The sequence below is a fragment of the Python bivittatus genome, unplaced genomic scaffold (assembly GCF_059951505.1).
Source record: "Python bivittatus isolate LINGU-HERP-01145 unplaced genomic scaffold, Pbiv_v1 ctg000320_np1212, whole genome shotgun sequence".
Lineage (NCBI taxonomy): Eukaryota > Metazoa > Chordata > Lepidosauria > Squamata > Pythonidae > Python > Python bivittatus.
The window spans coordinates 14,715,907-14,731,911 of NW_028277052.1; the positions used below are offsets into that span (position 1 = coordinate 14,715,907).

Consider the following 16,005-nt stretch of genomic DNA (forward strand, 5'->3'; position numbering starts at 1 on the left):
CTCCAATCTAGGGACCACCTTGTTACTAAACTTGTAGAAGAAACTAAACTCCCCCCACGACAATGTTGATCTTTTCGAAATAAAGTTAGAAAGCAAATTCTACTCTCTGAAATGTATTTATTTATTTATCGTATTTATACAGCTGCCTATCTCACACAAAGTGACTCTTGTGCACAACAACGAAAAAGAATATATAAAAAACAATTACAAGCAAAAAACTATAATAGCACAATGAAACGACAACGAAATGAATGACAAGTGACAGGAGAAAAAAATGGAGGCGAATTTCTCAGCCGGGCACTAAATAAAACACGAATTCTTCTCGCCGGCGGTTTAAGAGTTAATGCAAAGTTTTTCCTAATCCAGTTCGCTGATTGGATATTTTTCGCGGTGACGTTCGGGAGCGGTCCTCGCTTATTGACGTCAGCTGTAGCCTCTATTACCTTAACAAAACCGTATAGCTCTCCCCACATCCGGGAATATCGTAAATAGCCAATCGAAGCCGAAGAGGCGGGTTGATATTTGTGATTGGTTGCTGGGTGCGCAGGCGCACTGCTTTACGAGGGGGAAATAAAGGCTAAGAATTAAGAATCTATAATGGCGGCGGCGTTAAGAAGATTACGCGGAACGGAAGTGGAACGAGTTCGGCCTGAGCCGGAGCCTCCCCCACCACCATGGGGCACGGCACCGTTTAGGTGTGCCCAGCACCGCGGCAGTGCGCAGAGAGCGGCTCAGGGCGGCTCCCAGGTAACGGCCCAATCCGTACTCTATTTTACCTCCCCAGTTATTAACGCTGTGTGATGTAATTGGCCCCCTCGGGCCACCGTCTGCTCTCCTCTCCTCCTCCCTCCCCCCGTGAAGTGCTGCCACGTGCTCCTAGTCTGTTGCGTCTACTTTGAGAAGGAAGTGAGAGGAAGCCAGTCCAGTTTGGCCTCCTCGTTATTCCCCCCCCCCTTTTTAAAAATGATTGTTTAGCTAACTCTGGCTGATGCATTCCTCCTTCCACACCAAGTACACGCATGCTGGAGCTGAACCAAAATAAAACCTTTCCTTGGCTCAGCTAAGAAAAAGAGGGGAGAAAAACGTTGGATTGGTTAGAAGTTAAGATATGGTAAGTCCTGTATGAAATATCTTCCACTTGCTCCTTTCTAGAGTTTTTCCTCCTTGTCTCCCCCCTCCCTGCCTCCCAGAAAATCCTGCAGACTTTGATTCTTGAAAAATGGAGCCCAGAGGTTCAGGAAGTGGTTTGTGGTGGTGCTTTCCTAAATTTGAGACTGCTGGCTAATGCATTCTATGTTTAGAGGAAAATGGGGAAGGCACTGGTGCATAAATCGGGGGAAAAACTGCCCTGTGTACAAGTCTGTTTTGTTTAGTCTTTTCTTTTAGGACTTTGTACAGTAAAATGCTCCAGGCTCTCTAACAATGCTGTGTCAAGAAGATAGGTTCTGAGGAAGTCTTATTTGACATAGTGGTCTTAATATTTTGTATTCTGAGAGGGTCCTTCCATTGATGGTTATGTTACATGCAAATGGTGCTTATTTTCAAAGCTTGGGGTAGAATTAGCTGGCTCTTAGCTGCTTTTTAGTGTGGTTGTTTTCTTTTTTTGAACTTGTTATATAGTTTTTAAAATATTGAAGCAGGTGCAAACTAGCAGGTCTTCAAAAAGTAGTTAATGGTGGAACTGTTTAAAAGAAAGATGCTGTATTGAAGCAAATGCTTTAAGCTAAAAGCATTTGCTTCAGTACAGCATCTTTCTTTTACAAACCCAACTTTTAAGCTGGGAGAAGGCTAATGTACAGTAAGCTAACTGTACATTAGCCTTCTCCCAGCTTAAAAGTTGGGTTTGTAAAAATAAAGCATTTAAATAATGCTTTAATGATTGGGTGATAAAGATTCTGATTGAGTACCAAATAAATCCTAAGTCTAAACTGTGAACAGTTGTCTAATATACCCTAACACCTAGAAAATTCTTCAAGCAAGAGTATGATCTGAATTGCTATTTGTGAGATTAGTTCTTGTACTACTGTGGATGGTTGTAGTGGAGGAGAGGAGCTAGTATGAAAACATTTGCAGTGGAATCTCTTTGTATGTGAAATTCTTACAAGATTGTGTATGATTTTTAGCAATATTGCACTCATTAATTCTTAACCTTTTCATACACATGTAGATATTCATGTGATGATCTCAAATAATAGAAGTAGAACAATACAAAACATTAAAAAGGAGCCACCTTTTTGCACTTAAATGTGAAATATAATGTTGCATTTTTAGCTTGGCAAACTCATGCAAGTAAATGACTTTGTGGAGGAGGCATATGCCTACAAAATTCAGACAACTAGAGATGAGGCAGCCTTAAGCTTTAGTTCAGATTTCATTTAGTTAATGAAGCTAGTCATTGTTTATTAGAATAATACAATATTATTACTATAATTCTTGACACCTTATTTTAATATTGGAATGGAAGTAACTTTAATGTGTTTTAAAATGACATGATATTTTGTTTTATTAACTTCCTGTACTTGGAAAACATTTTAGTCTCTGGAATTTTAAGAAATAATTAAATATGTGTGCCTAAGGATTCCAGCTAAACCACACTGAGGACAAATGCGAGACTACTTATACCTACATTCTATAAATTCTTGGAGAGTTTGATAGGCTGTGAATGAGAATATCAGGCAAGGCTTTCAATTAGTTTGATTGCTGAAGAGAGATTTAAGATAAAGCCTACCCTTTAGTTAGTCACTGCTGGTGACAGTTCAGTAAATAGTGAGTCTGTAAGTGTGAAAGGCAAGATGTTCCCCAGGTAATTGTTAAATTAAACATAACATAGGTTTACCAATGTTATCTTTAGCACACCACAAATATCTGCAGAAGTTGAAGATGTAAAAACAATGATTTCAAATTGTGTTTTGATGCCACTTAAATTAATAGCTCAATCAGCATTTAACAACAACAACATGCTGGTTTAGTGAAATAGGTCCTGAAGATTTTAATCTTTCTACTACTAATGGTTAAAGATTTCCAATACAAAATATCTAATTTAAAAGATTCATTAAGGAGTCTCCTAAAATAAAGGATAAGAAGGCCCACTGGAAATTATATTGGTTAAAGAAACATGGATATTAATAGGAACTGAAAATGTTTTCCTTGAGGAAAGCAGTATGGTACTTATATAAATTCTTGATATTTCTTGCAGCATCTTGCACTTCCATTTCTAAAAATATGGCTGGTTCTCAACATTTATGAGAGTAAACTGAGTTCCACAAGTGTTTATGCAGCAATAACTTGCTTGGTCTTTCAGATAACATTACGCTCTTATTTTTTTTTACCATCATACTTAGTCTTATATAACTGACAACAGACTAAAGTCAAAGATATGAGTGACTTATTTGCATCTTAAATAAAATTATTTGAGATTATTGTACTTTATAAAAAATAACTATTAGATTTTTAAAATAAAGAGATAAAAACTAACAAGAACTAATAATTAAGATAGAAAGCAGAAAAGAGAGGTAAAGAATGAAAAAAAAAACAAGATCAAAAGTGCAGAAGAAAAAGAAATACAAAAGAAAAATGACTTCCAACTTTATTTTACAACAGTTATAAGTATAAAGTTGCTTCAAGCTCTTACTCTAAGTTTACAAAATAACTTTCATTTTTTTTTCGTTGTCTACTATCTCTAATCATCAGATCCATGTATCATGATTTCATTTTTTTCTGTTTCACGCAAAAAGTCTAAAAGGGGTTTCAGTCAGCATTAAAATTTATCAATGTTTTTTTCTCTAATGAAAGCTGTCAATTTTGCCATCACAGCCCATTCCATCAATTTCACCATCCATTCTTCCACTATGCATATAAAAGTCTTGCTGCTGTTATCATATATAAAAACAAAGTTCCATTTTTTTTCCAACTGTTTATCCATCAATCTCAAAAGAAATGTCTCTAGTTTCAATTGTATATTAGTCTAAGGTCTTCTGAGAGATTATTGTACTTAAGGTATGCTTAAACATTTTTAAGCTTGTGTTTAGGTATTGTTAGGATACATACTGGTTACTCTGATGTGTTCCTTATTTGTGCTTGTATCTCCACATTTGAAGATTACAGATTTCCAGTCATTGCTTGGAAGAAACCATAGTGATATAGCCACTATTTCCAGATCCAGAAAACTGCTATCAGATTATTGTAATATACTTGCATGAATGTAGTATCTAGACATTTACCAGCACCAAATCCCCAAACCACAACAGTTTCTGATTCTGCTGTATATTGTAACAATCACCCAACAGATGAACTAAGCTTTAAGATGTTGTAAAACATTTATTTCAAAAATGTAAACTGGAAGTACTGCAGAGTCCAGTAGTAAATTCTCATATTATTTTCTACTTCATTCACTTGGTGTCTGATTGCCTCCCCCCCCCCCATGTAGGATTTGTGATTTTTGCAGGTAAAATCTAAATTTGTTATTAATCATAGCTGTGCTCATGTATAACATTAGAGCATGGTCTTGCATGAAAAAGTAAGCTCCTGTTCTTTCCATGCCCTGGTATGACCTTGAGAAGACTAGAAGGTTTTACTTCCATTTTACAATACATTTATACTATTTTTGCCCAGTGATTGTGAATCAGTCTTATATACAATTATATACAAGAAGTCCTTGCCTACCTGCCAGTCACCACTTAAAATAGTTGTATTCTTAAAATGTTCTGTGTTCGCTAAAATGTAATCACACTCAATCTATGCGTTCAGGAGCATTGCTAAAGCACCAGCAGATTTTGTCGGAGCTCAGTTGTGCCTCATTCAACTTGGATGGAATTGTGCCAGGGATCACAAGGGCTGTAGACTGCTCTATGAAGTTGAAAAACACCTTGGATGAAACCAGTGGCAAACCACTTCTGTACTGTAGCCAAGAAAGCTGTATAGCTACTCCCACACAGTCATCAGGAGTTGAGCCCTGCCCAAGGACATCATTACTTTTCAGAGGCTCCTCTGCTACGAGGATCTTCTTAGAACAGAAACAAAGCATGTCGCTACAAGCAGACTGCTGAATATAGCTTGGTTGCCATGGATTGCCAGAAGATTGTCTCTGATGCAGCAACCTTCTGTCGAACCTCCTGTTGATGGTCTGACCTTCAGCTTGTATGCAACAAGTGAGAAACAAACTCTTCTAGAAATATTCTAGGTGTGAGTTAATCACTTACAGGAATTAACTATCGTTCCTTGTAGGAACAGCCTCCGTATCCTGGGTATGCCCCCCAGTACTGGAATTCATCTCCAAGAGCTTCCTATCCAAATCCATATCCTGTTGGACCAGAGCTTCAAGGCCAGGTAGAGTAATAGGAATAACGTACTGCATTTTGTCTGGACATGGCTTCTTATAGAATCATTGGGCTTCTGGTTTGAGAGTAGGCAGTATCTCAATAACAAAATTTTAAAAACATCAAATTAAGTAGTACCACATGTAATTTTTCAGGGGGTCTCTACTATGTAATAGCACCATTCCGTGTAAAACTTTAGGTGCCACGTGAGTGCAAAACTCATGAAGCTATATGGATCTTAGCACTGACAGTTTGTAAAATCTGTCTCACATTATTTATTGGCCTGTCATCACTGTTGATAAGACTTCCTGTTCTGTGCTAATCAGCTTCTTTCATATATAAGTATCAGTGTGATTTTAATATCTTGCCAACTGGGTCATTTTGCTTTATTGTTACCAGAAACAAGCAAACAATTATAAATCAAACAGCTAATTCTGCTGTGGAGTCCTTGGTGTTCTCTGAGCATGTTTGTTTGCTTGCAGACATTTCATTACCTGACTAGGTAACATCAGTGCTAGCAAGTGTGGGGTTTGCTCTCTGTTCATATACAGTAGCGTGTCCTGCCAGCGTTAGTGGGTGTGTGGTTTTTTCCTTGGTAGTTCCTTGATTAGGGTATTGTTTTCTGTTTGATAGCTTGCCTGGTGTTAACCTTTGCTTATCTGGGTGTTGGCTGCTGGAGAGGATGTGTTCTGGTCTTTTTGTTTCCTTCTTAGCTTTTTTACAGACAGTGTTTTCTTTCAGGGAATTGATTCTTCCTACACAAATGGTGTCTATGGACCTTCATATCCAGCTCCTGGGACGAGGCCGCCATATCCCACACTCCCACAATCAAACACATACTACTCTTCAGAGCATCCTCCTGCCACTTACTCCACAGAGTCTTCTAGCATATATAGAACTCCATCCCCAGCATCAAACTGGAATTACCCCCCTCCAGACTGTCCAGCTGAAGGTTCCATGGTGAGGAGGCAGGTAGCGGGATACTCCCCTCCACAGGTAAATATCTGATATGAATCATCAATATATTTGTGTGTGTGCAGACACACACAGCTTTGATGTTGTTCCTGAGGTCTGTTGGAGCCACTCTCCCCGCTTAGGAGTCACAGCCCTGAGTGCTCCTACCACCACTGGGACCACTTTTGCCTTGACTTTCCACATCCTCTCTCATTTCTCCTCCAACAGGTGGCACAGCTATAATCCTGGCATGGGTTGGCATTTTTTTTTTTTAAATTACTGTGCTGAAATAGCACCTGCCTATTTTTACTTAATAAAATATATGAAAACTGATACACTATTTTATCTATTTCAGACAAAAGTCTGTTTGTCTGTTTCAACTGCTGCCCTTCTTTCTCCTTTTAAAGTGACAGATGTAGAGACAATGAATCAAAAGGGAGTATTCGAATACTGGGAGAAGAGGAACACACACAAGGTGCTGAAAAGCATCTACTATAAAGTGCTGGCATACGTCCTGATCATGAGAATCAGGAAATGGGAGGGCAAACCATTGCTCCCTCAGCTGTATTACACCCATGCCGGATGTAACAGAATCAGATGCGCACATCAGAAAAGTGCCAGGGCTTTTGAAGCATGAACAGATAATGGAAATGTTTTTTTCCGTTAAAGCATTAAAGTAATAGTGCCATAGAAGCACTGCTACTAGAAATGCCTTCAATGTTTTGTTAAGTAATACCCTTGAAGAGTATCCGGAAGCTACAGCTGGTGCAAAATGCGGTGGTGTGGACAGTTCTGAATGCCCCTGGGGGGCATGTATAACACTGCTGTTATGCGAGCTGCATTGTTTGCCAGTTTGCTTCCCGTTTGGGGAGATGGGCGGCATACAAATTTAATAATAAATAAATATATAAGCAAGCAAGCAGGCTTTCCTGGGGTGAATAAAGGAACAATGTTTCCATGTTCCCCTTTTCCTGCAGGCCCCAGGCTTTCCACTCCCACCCTATCCATATGGCGATTGCAATCATAGCATTCCACAGCAGAGGCCACCCCCTCCTCAGCCAGGACTTCAAGAAGCAGCTTGGCAGACCCCTGGAGTTTATGGAATGCAGACCCCCTATGGTTGGCCTCCTGCCCCAGCAGGACATGGGAATCAATACATCGCAGAGTCTTGGTCTGGCAGTGGTGCGTCTGCTCCACTTCCTCCAAATAACCATCCAAAGGTATGTTTTTGAAATACACAAGGTCTCTCTCTCCCTGGTGCATTATTAATTCAAGATCATGAATTCCCTTTTTTTCATCTGCTCTAGGATTTGTGCTCTACAGGTATATCATAGGAAGAATCCTGTTAGAATGGTACCTTTCTGAGTCTCTTTGAGCAGAATTCAAATATTAAAAATGGTGCTTGCTACTTGCAGTTTAATAAGCACTTGTTTGGGGACAGCTGTTTTGTTTAAAAACCCTGAAAGACGTAATTCCAGTTCATAGTTTAGCTATACTTACTCATCCTTTAATGCGAAGTATTAAAGAATATACTGAAAATTCAGGGTTGTGGCTTTGGAATACCATAGCTTCTGTTGGTTTAAACTATAAATGTTGCCCTTGCCTATAATTGTATGTTATGCTTATGGTTTTGCTAATGCTGATTTGTGAAGAACTAAACAAATGAGAAAAGACAGTTGGAAGTACTATATGGGATAGTGACCAGCAGATAGATAGCTATCCATCCATCCATCCACATCCACACACACACACACACACACACACACAAACAGAGCTTTGGTTTTTTCAAAAAAATGGAAATCTGGTAGAATTGAAACTGTTTGAAAACACTAACAATCAGCCAAAATAAATGATTTGATTGAGTTACTTAATTTAAAATAAGCAAAGTATCACCAGCTTGAAATAAAGAAACACAGGTGAACAGAATTAAGACAGTTTTGAGCAAGCAGATACTGATTACAGGAAAGTGATTTAAAAATTTACAAATACATACTTTGAGAGTGATTGAGTCTTTACTAACAAACTTGCTAACGTACGATAGAAAATTAATGTAAAAAGAATGATTGAAACTATATGGAGTGTAAAGGTCTAGATAGAGTTAAGGTGAAGTTTATTTAAATCTATCAGTCTAGTAGCTGGTAGGTTTACGTGTTCAACTACAATCTCATTGCTGTTTACAGTTAACAGTTTTGTATGTATGTGAGGAAGGAACTGCTTAGTCCAGTGAGCTCTTATGTTCTTTTTTGGGGGGGAAACTGCTTACTATGCCATGGAACCTATGAGGTCACCTAGGTTTCAGGCTATTGGATCATGGCTCATTGTGATGTCGTTCTGACAGGTTCAAAGTTCAGGTCCTGTCCAGTGGCTTTCAGTGGCAGAGCCTTTTTTTGCATTGAATCTTGAGCATGCAGATCTTACAAATATGCAGAGAGGCAGGCTGGCAATATTGGCCACCTAAGGATCTGTTTTCACAGCATTTTTGATACAGGATGGGGGAAAATGGAATTGACAGAGTTGTTGAAATTGCTTTTTTTCTGCTTTAGGACTCTTATAGCCAAATGGATCAAGGAATTAACCAACATGGTTATCTTCCTGAAGCCAATAATTTGCCTTCTGGGACCATGAATGACTACAAGCCAGCACAGCTTGACACTAAGCCATCTGCTTCCAACCCCAAAGTGCAGTATAGTGCACAGCCCCAGCTGTATGATAATGTACATAAGAAACCATCTGTGATTGACAATTCTGTGATTGACAATGGATCAGCTTCTAAAATAAATGTACAGCCTCCAACTAATGTGCAGCCTGGAATACAGAAGATTGCACAAGTTATGGAGGGAATTGAACAGTTGGAAGAAGAGGTAGATGAATTTGTAGGTAAAAAGACAGACAAGGACTACTGGTTACTGGAAGAAATGCTGACCAAGAAGTTGTTGGAACTGGACTCTGTAGAGACAGGTGGCCAGGACCATGTGCGCCAGGCAAGGAAAGAGGCAGTTCATAGAATCCAAGCTACACTGGAAGAACTGGAAAGAAAAGGGCTTTAATGTGAATGGCAGCCTTAAAATCCAGTCCTGAAATTATTATAGGTCTCTGGCTTTTCTCTTGACCTCCAAAGCAATAAGTGGGAATGTACATTTTGACTTTAGAATAACAAACATGGTAAGTCTGAAGCGATTTAACCAAGGTGTCCGATCTAGAGTCTAGTTTAGTATGGTGGTTCTCCCAGTCAATGAATAGGAAGGGATGAAATTGCTGGCCCTGGTTATTTTAAGGGTTTTGCTACCAAGGTTTTACCAGTCACAGGATAAAAATCACTGGGCCAGAGGATGTTTTGGTATTGGTGTTTACATCTCAAAAAAGAGATCTTGGAGCATCACAGTTCCTTGTTATATTTTCAAGGTAGAAAAAAAAAATCTTAAGTTGCAGTGCAGCACCAGTAAAGCCAAGACCTCAGGCTCTTTAGCGACTCTTTCCGTGCATTATTTACAGATTCTTCCCTTCTTGTCAGATAAATTGTGTAACATCTTTTGCGATATAGTATGTTCAAGTGCAACCATGCTGATAAGCCATGTATCAGTAGGGCAACCAAGACCCATGTATTTTTCATGTTATTTCTCCCCACCCCTTATTATGCAGGTATAATCCACAATCCTTTAAAAAAAAAAAAAAAGATGGGATAAGAAGAAGGAATCTAGAAGATGCTTGAACTGCTGCCACTTCCAACTAATGAACTGATTAAAAGGATTTGGGGCCAGGAACGTTTGGTGATAAATGTTTAGTTGTGACATACACTTTATATGTTACAGTTGCCCATATTCTGGTTTAATCTGTTATAGCTGATTCTGAAGAATCAGCTCCTGTATCTGTGGAGGTCAAGTAAGGCTACTCCCATGAATCTTCAGTTCCTCACAGTGTGGCCCTGGTTCAAAAAGGCAAGAAAAGCACCTTTAAGCTTTTAAAACATGCATTTATTGCAAGAGTTTGTAAAGAAGGGCACTGTGTCAAATAACTAAAATAATAAAATAGATGTTAGAAGTGTCTGAGTGACAACTCCATACAATATGTAAGACTTGTAAACCACTTTGGAAGTTTTTCTGGCTGAAAAGCAGGGTATAGTTGCTTTAAATAAAAGAAGATTGTATATAATGATACAGAAAACACATCTTAAATATGGTGTTGTAGTTCCTGATTTCTTGTGCCCCAGTGCTCTGAATATCAGTAGCAAGAAAAATATATGACTTGGCTGTAACATTCCTTCCATAAATTTCAAGAGCCTAGTTTACGCTGTTTGTCGCCATATATGTCCCATGAACTCCCAAACATTCTGTTTATATTAGCTGGTAGTTTATGTTTTAAAATGTTGCATGGCCTTTTTCTGCTGTAAATCTGAAGAGTTCATAAACTTTATAAAATCAGGATGGGAATATGCTATAAAGATAATACAACTCAGCAATGAATAAAGCTCCAAGAACAGATCAACCAAATTAACTGTGCAACAATTCTTTAAACTATTGGATAAGAAAACCACATGTTCTCCATGTCTTTTCTTAAGAATACAGCTTAGTTCTCCACCCACAGTAGGAAAGAAACCTTCATAAGAAATCCATGTTCTGTTTCTCATATTTTTACTCCTTTAAGAGTCACTACTGTTTTAGCAGTTTTATGTGGAAAACTTTTCTGTTACATAAGGAGAACAAAAAACATACCTCATTTAATTTGTGTGTTGGCTATAGTTGGGTTGTTCTTGTTCTCAACTTATCCAAAGAAACTTCAGTTAAATTTCATTTTGTGATTATTTGCATCAGTTACATAGTAGTCTCTGAGGCGTTCATGTGATATACTTTAAAAAGGAAGTGGTAAAGCAGTATAAAAATAAGAGATGATAGAATTGTGATTGATTTAAGTTTGCAATGTTAGGTTGGGTGTATGTTTTACTAAAATGTCCACAATGTGGGACCAGGAAGAACAGAGTTCAGAGTCACTCTGTACTGAGATGAGCGGTGATAAATTTGAAATATAAATAAAGAACAGGAATCTCACCAGGTGATTTTGAGCCTGGCATTCTCTTTCAGCCCTAACTGCCTTACAGCATTGTTGGGATAAAATTAGGCCCCCATGTAGGCAGCTTTGGGCTTTCTGAGAAAAGGAGAAATATACCTGAAAGGAGTAATAAAGTGATTTTCACTTTCAAAACTCTTTATATTGACCATGACAAAAACAGTAGAGATGGTAGATAAATACTATATGTTTTATATGTTGGATCACTTTGCAATTGAATACAGTCAACTGTGTGAAGGAAGTGCACATTTATCTTTCTGCTGCAGAATAATGAATGAACTGTCTTGAATGAACTTGTAAAGTCTATTTTTCTGCATCTTAATGTTTAAAATAAATGAATCACATTTGTTTTTAAACAAACAATTTAATGTGAAATGCTCAGAAATTTAAACAAGGTCAAGGTATACTTTCTGATCTCCTCCTTCCCCACTTTGTGTTTGCTGGAGATAAGTGGAATGCATATCTTAAATCTTCCACTTTTAAGGCAATGTATTCTCAATTACTGCCATTCTTAATAACTATCATGGTGTGCTTCAGTGTTTCAGCTAGCAAAATGCAGTGTCTGTCGTATGGAATTTGCTCAATGAAACGATTACCTTGATTACAAACTCCTTGTTCTTTCATTGTTGTACTTTATGGTCTCCACCCTTTTCTTTCTTGATGGAACAAAGATCAGTCCATACAAATTCCCTCTGCCAGCTGGCAGTTTAACTAATATCATTTCTGAGATTGACTTGTTTTATTTTCGGGGAGCTAATGGGGACATCTGAGAATTTACAGTGCAACCCATTTGGAAGAAAGTACCATCGCATATGTACAACATTATTTTGGCTGTGCAGTCTAATGCTCTGAGAGCCACAAAACAGGGCTGGAGGCTACATGCAACACTCAGATGTCTCATTCCTTATATAAGATTGCAGACAGATATGGATTTAAAAGGCTGAGAAAGTTTTGAATTTAAAATACCTCATGCATATTAGCACCACATGAGATTTACATAGATTTCATGATCAGAGTACTTTAAAAACAGACAGCTCTTATATTTTGGCCCTTTCAGGTAAAATGTATTATATTCACCAAAACAAAGGATACTGTGTAATTTGACATCACTTAGGCTTTTTGAGAAGCTTAGCATAAAAAGCATTTGTATTGGGTAGGTGGCGAGTTGCACTGAAGTGCAAGCAATGACTCATTTCAATCCCTAAACCCCCAATGTTTCATTTACTTCACTGCTTTCTGAACTTGATTAAAATGTTCTTTTTTCCCTTTTGTTGCTGGATTTGCTACATGGCATACTTTGGGTTTTTAAATTCTGAAAAATCCTGCCCTTTGTCTTCACGATCTAAACAGGCTCAGAATGTTTTAATAGCTGCATAGGTCACGAATCTTGCATAAAGCTATAGCAGAGTATTGAGAAATATAGTAAGAGATTGTGTGACTACATTGTCATATGAAAGGAGCATCTGTAATTGCTGAAGTGTAGTTTTTTGATTTTCTTGTTCATTTCACTGAGAAGACAAAATATGCCAAAATCTGGTTTGTAATTGATTGTACTTTAGCATTTTTGGTACCTGTAAGTGAATGGGTGCCATTTGGATTACATTATAGGATTAATTGGCACCATTTATTGGCTATGTGATGGTGGCAGCACTTGCTGAAGGCTAGCTGCTTAGCATCAGAATGGAAATTGCCACAGAATACCAATGCTGTAGGCTAGTTTGTTATGTCAAACCACTTCCATACTGCTCCTTGGATGTATCCATGATATCATCTGAAATTGAGCTTTCTTTAAGGAGCCTTAACTTTTTATACGATGTCCTAACAGCAATGCAATATGGTGGTGCAGTGGAAAGGCATTTCTTTCATTTGTTGATTGCTGATCTTTAACTTTATAAGTGAAGCCTTAAGGGTACTTTTATTTTTATTTATTTTATACATACTTATCTCTGCCCATCTCCCTGCAATGGGGGACTCTGGGCGGCTTACATCAAATTAAAACAAATAAATACATAATTAAAATTTATAAAAAGACAAACACATCTACACAAATGGAAAGGAGAGAAAAAACCCAAGAGGCTGATGGAAGCCACACCAGGCCTCTTGGGGGCTAGCCAACCCCATTTCTGACAACCTCCCTCCCCGCCCCAGGCCAGATGGCAGAGCCAGGTCTTCAAATCCCTCCAAAAGGCCCGAGTGAGGGGGCCTGTCTCACCTCCGGGGGCAAGATGTTCCAAAGGGCAGGGGCTACAGCAGAGAAGGCCCGCCTTCTGGACCCCGCTAGTCGGAGTTCTTTTGCCGAGGGGGTCCGGAGCATGCTCTCTCTGTGAGATCGGGTGGGACGGGTTGAAATCGTGGGGGCGAGGCGGTCCCTCAGGTAGCCTTACTGACTGCATTAAACCTAAGAGAGCACATAGATTTACACCCACCTTGTTTGTGAAGGAGTGGCTAAGTATCTCCAGACTCTCTGCAGCGCATGGAAGCTGATGTTTCTAAATGTTACTTAATATGCCTTATCTGGAGGTGTGAGATGCATTGACACAAGCTGCTTTTCATAACATTGCTCACTGTCCCTGCCATTCAATTGATCTGCACAAGAACTGAATGTATACACCTGGGTAAAAGCCATGTTGTGAATCCTTCGGACACTAATGCTGGTGAATGGCAAAAGGTGGCATTGCACGTGGAGTCCAGTGCACTGGGGATGTTGCCATAAGATAGTGGTCCAGATATGTATTTGTATAATCTGAATGGGGAGTCTGACCTTCCAGATGCTGTAGAATTGCAGTTCCTGGCAGCCACTGTCACTGTTCTGAAGGATGCTGGGAGCAACAGTCCTAGTGCATTTGAAGGACACCAGATTAAAGATGGCTGCCTTCAATTACAGTTCCTCTTTGAAGATTGATAAATGTTTTTGAACTCCTTTAAACGAGATGCCATAATTATGGTGTTGGACAAGAAGGGCTCAACTCCACCCCATACACAGAAACTTATTGGGTGATGTTAATCCAGTTGTTACTTCTCATTCAACTTATCTCACGAGGTTATCTGGAAAAAAATACAGCAACATATATGGAATAAAAAAAAAACCCCAACCACTGCTATCCTTACTAAACGACTCTACCTGAAATTAGTGCTGAAGATGACAGCTATTTTGCTTTGAAAACTCTGGATAGTGAGTAAAATTTCCAGAACTGTGGCTGGAACATCAGTTCTTCGCTCCTCATATTTGTTTGCAGTCTCTCTTGGTGATCCTTTTCTTCACTGCAGTCTGTATCTCCACTTTAGGTAGGTACCTATGTAGTTCCAGCTGAGAAGACAAGGGAAGACACCTACTCTTAGATTTTGGATGAAATGGTTTTATGTGTCTCTTTTCAGATAGTACTGTGTATTCAGTTACCACTGAACACGACAACCTTGCCCTGTGGCATGTGACTTAGATTTCAGTCTCAAAGTCCTGCCCTGACAGCAGAAGTGTTGTCAGAAAAATGATCGAAGGGTGGCTGGAAGGCTATCAGAGTGGATGGAGATTCTAGTTTTTGATCCTTTATGATGTAAGAGTTATGGGTAGTGGGGAAAGAACAGGCCAGTAACCTGCCACAGAAATTCTGCTTTCTGATCTAAGGGACTCTCCCTCTCTGGATGATGCCAAATTCTGTTATGCTGCTAGTAACATTCAAGTTGGCTAATCCCCATCCCTCAATATAGTATAACTGCGCCTAACTTTTGAACAATCCTAAATATAGATAGATGTCACTTTATTTTATTTTAGCCTACTTTTATCTTAGAATTTAATTTTTTAGACAATATTCTGGAGAAAATTGGATTAAAGTTTTTTTAGTCCTAGAAAGGTCGCTTACAAGTGGTAACAATAGACACAATAATATTCTGTATTAATTCTTTTAGCTTGTGCTTTATGTTTGGTCCTCCTCTTTTAAGCAGTTAATTGCTTTGTTCTATATGGTCTTTGACTGAAAGTTTGACTGACTGGCAAAGGCCCATCTTGGAGGAACATCTTCAGTTAACACCTTGTTTGTACCTGCAAGGGGATCCTCTCGCTATTTCAGTGATTTAGACACGTTGTACATTATAAATACGTTGTCTATTGAGCATCGCTCATCTCCTTCAATAGCATACCTGATCAACTTCTACATTTTAATGTCATTCACTACTTTTAATTTTAAAGTGTATAAATGCTAAAAATACACATCAGCTAGAACCATCTCCTGCCTGCAGTAATAAGTGGCTTATAAGTGTCTATCCAGCTGTCAGCCAGAAGTCATGGACTTCATTCTCTATTATCCCCAACCAATATAGCCAAAGTAAGGGATTGAGGGCATTGTAGTCCAAGAGCACCAAGTTGCCTTCCCCTGCTGTAGGCAACCCATAATTCAGATTAGCCATTAACTATCTGCTTAAATGAGATCCAGCACAACCCATGTTCTTGGATTCTGGGTTGGGAGAAACAATACAGTAGCTATTTTTAGAAGTGTTGCTCTTGCGGCCAATTATGCACAACTGTCTCATGCTGATCCATGTGGTGGGTGACTGACCCACACCAATCACAAAGCATTTTTTTTTTCTAAATCGGGCTGAAGGCATTAGGGAAAAAGCAACCTATTGTGCTAAACTCTTAGTCAACAGTTTCATGGTATGTGAAGGGTCAGCAGGCCTCTTT

The 16,005-nt window shown here is 38.8% G+C and overlaps 1 protein-coding gene across 5 annotated transcripts; it reads left to right on the forward strand.

Moving 5' to 3' along the window:
* Window positions 1-177: 177 nt before the first annotated feature.
* On the forward strand, window positions 178-12,533 carry BAG4 (BAG cochaperone 4). Of its 5 annotated transcripts, none has more exons than XR_015795857.1 (6): window positions 178-747; window positions 5,224-5,325; window positions 6,057-6,311; window positions 7,247-7,489; window positions 8,813-9,431; window positions 9,909-12,533. XR_015795857.1 is itself a non-coding variant. In XM_088139140.1 (6 exons), exons 2-6 carry the CDS (start codon window positions 5,139-5,141, stop codon window positions 9,314-9,316), a joined length of 1,113 nt encoding a protein of 370 aa, XP_087995266.1. In that variant the 5' UTR covers window positions 626-747; window positions 4,747-5,138; the 3' UTR covers window positions 9,317-12,530. The 5 variants fall into 5 exon arrangements, 4 of the variants coding, with proteins under 4 accessions (XP_007432909.1, XP_087995266.1, XP_087995267.1 ...); XM_088139140.1 differs by adding an exon at window positions 4,747-5,147 and having other exon boundaries at window positions 626-747; window positions 8,813-12,530; XM_088139141.1 differs by lacking the exon at window positions 178-747 and adding exons at window positions 757-1,111; window positions 4,747-5,147 and having other exon boundaries at window positions 8,813-12,530.
* The last annotated feature ends 3,472 nt before the right edge of the window (window positions 12,534-16,005 follow it).

Bases quoted from the DNA above. Each gene is read 5' to 3' on its own strand.
- BAG4 (XM_007432847.4), top strand. From the start codon at position 598: ATGGCGGCGGCGTTAAGAAGATTACGCGGAACGGAAGTGGAACGAGTT. The intron at 5,326-6,056 runs GTAGAGTAATAG...GTTTTCTTTCAG, and splicing joins GACCAGAGCTTCAAGGCCAG to GGAATTGATTCTTCCTACAC. The intron at 7,490-8,812 runs GTATGTTTTTGA...TTTCTGCTTTAG, and splicing joins CTCCAAATAACCATCCAAAG to GACTCTTATAGCCAAATGGA.